General features: G+C 40.3%; 1 protein-coding gene across 1 annotated transcript; it reads left to right on the plus strand.

The window, feature by feature from the left end:
• Positions 1-753: 753 nt before the first annotated feature.
• Positions 754-5,093, plus strand: LOC116215746 (protein SAR DEFICIENT 1-like). The gene is made up of 7 exons (XM_031551586.1): positions 754-973; positions 1,114-1,189; positions 1,740-2,283; positions 3,717-3,877; positions 4,017-4,214; positions 4,321-4,417; positions 4,522-5,093. The coding sequence occupies exons 1-7, from the start codon at positions 885-887 to the stop codon at positions 4,809-4,811; spliced, it is 1,455 nt and encodes a 484-aa protein (XP_031407446.1). The 5' UTR covers positions 754-884; the 3' UTR covers positions 4,812-5,093.
• The last annotated feature ends 229 nt before the right edge of the window (positions 5,094-5,322 follow it).

Genomic DNA, 5,322 nt, shown 5'->3' on the forward strand with positions numbered 1-5,322 from the left:
ACAGAAACACACACACAAAGTGCATTAATAATTTACATCCCTTTAGTTAAAGTTTGTCCGAATTCGCGAAATTACCATGAACCTATGCGATAAACTTCCATCATCCACCTGAACGTATATCCGATAAATGATCACTTAGGTATTATACACGCATAATGTTGTGGAATTTGCATTCGTTCTATAGAGCATATGTAAGTTTCGACCACGGTAAAACTTTTAAAGAATGAAATTGCCTTCTGTAAATTTGAAGGATCTGGTTGCATGTATAACGTTCGTAAAATTAACTAGACAATAATATTTCTAGAGATAGTATTATTATTTCTAAAAAAATAATTGTATCATTTTGCTCCCGATTATAATTTATTCATCGGATAAATCAATTAACGCTATAATGAACAGTACAATTTGGCAAGTGAAAACGAGAGCAATACCCTTCATAATTTAAAAGTGAATTAATTATTATTAACCAACTAATTATTCAACCAATTTCCTTTTTTTAATATATATATATATATATATATATATATTAACTAAAGAAAGAGATGGGAGGAGGGTTGACTTAATATACAAAGGGGTTGGAGTTGACGTCAAAGTCGTTTCGTCAGATGAGCTTAGGTCAGTTCGAAGGCGGGGCTTCTGCTTAGCTGTTTCCCCGGTTATTCCTTGAAGCTGCCTCATTTTATTTTAATATTAATTTAAAATTTCACTTCATTTTCATCTAACTATATATACATATTTATATTTCCTTCTTTCCTCTACCGCCCCATAAACCTGAACTTCCCAGCTCCTCTCTCTCTCTCTCTCTCTCTCTCTCTCCGAGCTCCGAGCTTGATCTCTGCGTTGTTCGGGTGTTTGCGCAACGTTCACGACGGAGAGTCATAGAAATGGCGGCGAAGCGGTTCTTTAGCGAATCAGGGAATGACCGGGACCAGCCACCCGAGAAACGCATGAGAACTCGACCTAGCTTTGCTTCGTATGTGTCTCTCTCCTCAACTACAATGTTTTAGATTTGATATAATGGTTGCGTATGGGGGAGAGGACTATAGCTTGGGAGAAAGTGTCCTCTTGAAGTGCAATTAACGATATTTTTCTGTGTTTTTCACGATCTTGTAGCATAATCGGGGAAGTGGTCATGGTGAACTCCTTGCAGCACTTTTGCACGGCCCTCGAACCGATGCTTCGAAGAGTGGTAAGTCGATTTTTACCCCTTAAAATTGGAAAACATTGACAATCAAGTCTCAACTCATCTTAAGATATTATCAATTTATGTTGGATGATCGTAGGGTTCCATATCAATCTTCACTGTACTTGTATGATCATCACCAACATATATATGTATACATACATATATATAAGCTATTAGGAACATGTCAAACTTTATAAGCAAATTGCATTTGTTTTACTAGGAAAAAAAGAGTGTAAGAAGGAAGAGAACTTGTATTTGAATTTATGAATATTGGTTTATTATTAGTCTTTTTTTTAAGTCGATTAATTCCATTAGTATATTGAAGCTTAAGTTAATTATATACATCATTTTGCACATATAAATATATATTCACATATGCTTTTCATACACGTTTATTTTATGTGAGGAGCCCTATATTTCTTGTTACTTTGGAAACTCATGAAACCCTAGCTAGATTGTAAGATAGAATATGACAACGATCATATATATATATATATATATATATATTTGCAAGCTCTCCAATTGAAGTCTCTCCTTATGTCTGTCCTTTCAGGTGAACGAAGAGGTCGAACGCGGTCTAAGACGCTGCACGCGCTCTCTCACTAGGGCTCCATCGGTTCGGATTCAGGCACTGGAACCGTCGAACCTTCAACTTAAATTCGGGAAGAACCTTAATCTTCCCATCTTCACCGGGAGCAAGATAGTCGATGAAGACGGATCAGGTCTCCAGATCCTCCTCATTGAAGGCGACCAAAACCTCCCGATGCCTATCCCTGCGGGCCCAATCAAAGTAGAGATTGTCGTCCTAGATGGGGATTTCCCCCCTTGCGAACGGAGCAATTGGACCAGCGAGGAATTCGACAGTAGCATCGTGAGGGAGAGGTCCGGGAAGAGGCCTCTACTTGCTGGTGACCTCAACATTACCATAAGGAACGCATTTGCATCTGTGGGAGAGATTGAGCTGACGGACAACTCGAGCTGGATAAGAAGTAGGAAGTTCCGGCTCGGCGCCAGGGTGGTCCCTGGGAGCTACCACGGTGGCAGGATTCGTGAGGCCATCACCGTTGCATTCGTGGTGAAAGATCACCGCGGAGAATGTAAGTTCGCTTCACTCACAACTTTGAGTTTTTTAATGATCAAGCATGATTCAAATTCATGAATGCCACATAATTTCATTTTTTTTTTGGCCAAATGAGTACGTACCACATAAATGAAGGGGAAATCTTGGTCTCATGAGTCAAATAAATTGTATAGTCTGGTAGCTAGCCAAATAATTGAACTACCAACTGCCTCCATCAATAATTTTTGATCATTGGATTTTAAAAATTATAAGACAAAAACAAATCAAAATGAGAATCTAAAAGCCTATATATATAGGTGTGTGGTCCTCTCTCTTATATATTATTGCACATGAATTTACATCTGAGAATCGACTTATTCATCAGTACCAGGTTCAATAGTGACTCAATTTCGTACTGACCACTCAAAATCGTCGCAATCATCATGGACCTTTTTGCATCTTATCCTGCATGAAAAATTCTGCCCATGGATATTCATGTTTGATTATTCTCGTATTACATCTTTCTCGGATAGCTCGTTAATTCGGTAAAGATTATGAAACGAGAGGAAAACGAAGTATTAATAATTGAAAACGTAGAGTCGACAACATATTAGTTAGTATTTCCTGTAATAGGTATGGCAAATTCTATATGGCATGAAATGAGCGGGCAAATAAATTTATTAAATCCTCAATAAATAGTTTTCAATTTCACTCACGTAATCAAGTTCATCATTGCTTCGTCGAAATTGATAATTACTTTCGCCAGCCTTTTTTTGTACGTGGCCGGCGACGGTTGGTTGGCCAACTTTAGTGAAGTTAACTATTACTAATTAAGAAAAAGTTGGCCAAAACTAATTATTTTAATTAAGGAAGAGGTAGTCGCAAAAGGATGCTCACGAATATACTGTCACATTGTCCCTTTTTGGAATTGTTTATTGTCATTAATTAAAAACCTTTTTATTTTTTAAATTAATTTGGTTAAATTCCTGTGCTTAAAATAAAAGACAAACTACAGTGCAAAATCAAGTCAAGTCAACTTAATCCATATTAAAACTGGAAATTGAAAATAGAGAATTATTCTATTGGTGTTTTAATTTTGTTTCTTTTGTTATTAAACATAAATTATTGTTTCTATTGAGTCCCTGCCGTGTCCACTGCGCGTTCAGGTCTGGTCATATTCAACTATTTCTTTTGGGCCCTACCGCGTTTGAAAGACAAAAGAAATTTGCGTTATTTAAACAATTAGGCCATGTTTGTTGGGCCTGGCCCAATGTGATTTTTGTTCAGTTATAAAGGGTGGCCCATGGGCCTGTAAAGGTATGGGAAACTGAACTTGACATTTATTGGTTCCACGTATTGACGTGTGTCCTGCACTGTAGTTTTGGTGAATATTAATATTTCTAATGATTCCTGGGAAAACAATTGAGCTTCACTAACGAATTCGACATTTGCCCCCCTATCTTCTTGCAGTGTACAAGAAGCACTATCCCCCGAGGTTAGACGATGACGTTTGGCGGCTCGAGAAGATCGGGAAGGACGGAGCGTTCCACAAGAAGTTGGTTGCTGAAGGAATCAAGACCGTCCAGGACTTCCTGAAGACGTCTGTCGTGGACACTTCGAAGCTCAGAGCAGTAAGTTCGCTTCATGAACAATGTTGTTGATACATTACGGAATTTCGGTTCTTGGTATCTGACACGATCGAGGAATGTACGCTCTCTCTCGATGAAAACTAACAATATGAACATTTGGTTTTTTCCATTTGCTGAGCAGATTCTGGGTCAGGGGATGTCTGAGAAAACCTGGGAGGCAACAATAAAGCATGCTAGGACATGTGAGATGGGCAACAAGCACTACGTCTACAATGAATCCAACTGCACCATCATCTTGAATCCGATCTGCCAAGTTGAAAGGGCTATCATTGACGGGCACACTTACACCACACGGGAGCTCTCGACTGCACTCAACCGGGTAAGTCTCTCTCTCTCTCGTTGTTCTGTTTTACCACCGGTTTGTCGATGTTACTTAGACCTCAAGAGTTGAGGGTAATTGATGTTGATCGTGTCGAAACCTGCAGGCATACATCGAGAACATGGTGAGGCAGGCGCACGCGAACTGGAGCTCACTGCACGAGTTCGAGGGTCTAATGAACGAGACTGCTCTGCTCACCCAAGGTATGTTCTCTGATTCCTTGTCATGGATGGGTTCGACCGCTGTTATCTGTGACGGAATCCGGTTGGGAAAGTTGTGATAATATCTGAATTTCGGCTGACTTCAGGTGAAGTGGAAGATCAGTATCCGCCACGTAATGAGATGGCGGCTGAAAGGGCGCTGCCATTCCAGCATGGCGGGTACCAATCAGACCGGACACTGTTTGAGGTGGGCTACTTTCCGTTACCGAGCAATAGCTGCAGCAGCAACAACAACCATGTACAGAATGTCGGGACGAATGATTGGCAAATGACGACTTCCGTCACGACCCCAGTGGAGCATATCATCAGGTACAGCATCACTGAGGCGTCATCTGATGGTGATCTCACTCCAAGGTCCTTCATGACTGGCAGTTAATTAGAAAGGAAGTTTTTCCATCCTGCCCGGGACGGTTCGGGGGACCCCATCAACCCCAAATGGTCCCCGATCGGGGCAGTGGAAATTTCCATGCTGCAATGGTGTAGAACAATAAGAACTGTATGATGTATGCATCAAAACTATGTTGTATATAGTGAAGTATTAAGCCAGAATTAGGAAGGTTTAATTATCAAATTGGTGTCCCTTAATCCCCATTGTACGAACCGATGGGATTTGCTTTCATGTGCTGCGAAGTTCCTCCCTCCTCAATTCCTGATCGGAGAAGTATCTGTCCATGTCTTCTTTTCCCCCATTGAGAGACGATTTCGACTCTGAGAAATAACCTTATCGGGAAGTATTACTACACCCGAAGTTTATTATGGATTAGGCAAGAGGGACGCGACACAATTGACAGCTTCAAGGTCGAGCTATTGATTATCGGCAGAATTCTTTCAACCTAAGTCATGCACTTCCTATTGGAAAACCTACCAAAAAGATTAGGGATTAGTAC

The sequence above is a fragment of the Punica granatum genome, chromosome 7 (assembly GCF_007655135.1).
Source record: "Punica granatum isolate Tunisia-2019 chromosome 7, ASM765513v2, whole genome shotgun sequence".
Lineage (NCBI taxonomy): Eukaryota > Viridiplantae > Streptophyta > Magnoliopsida > Myrtales > Lythraceae > Punica > Punica granatum.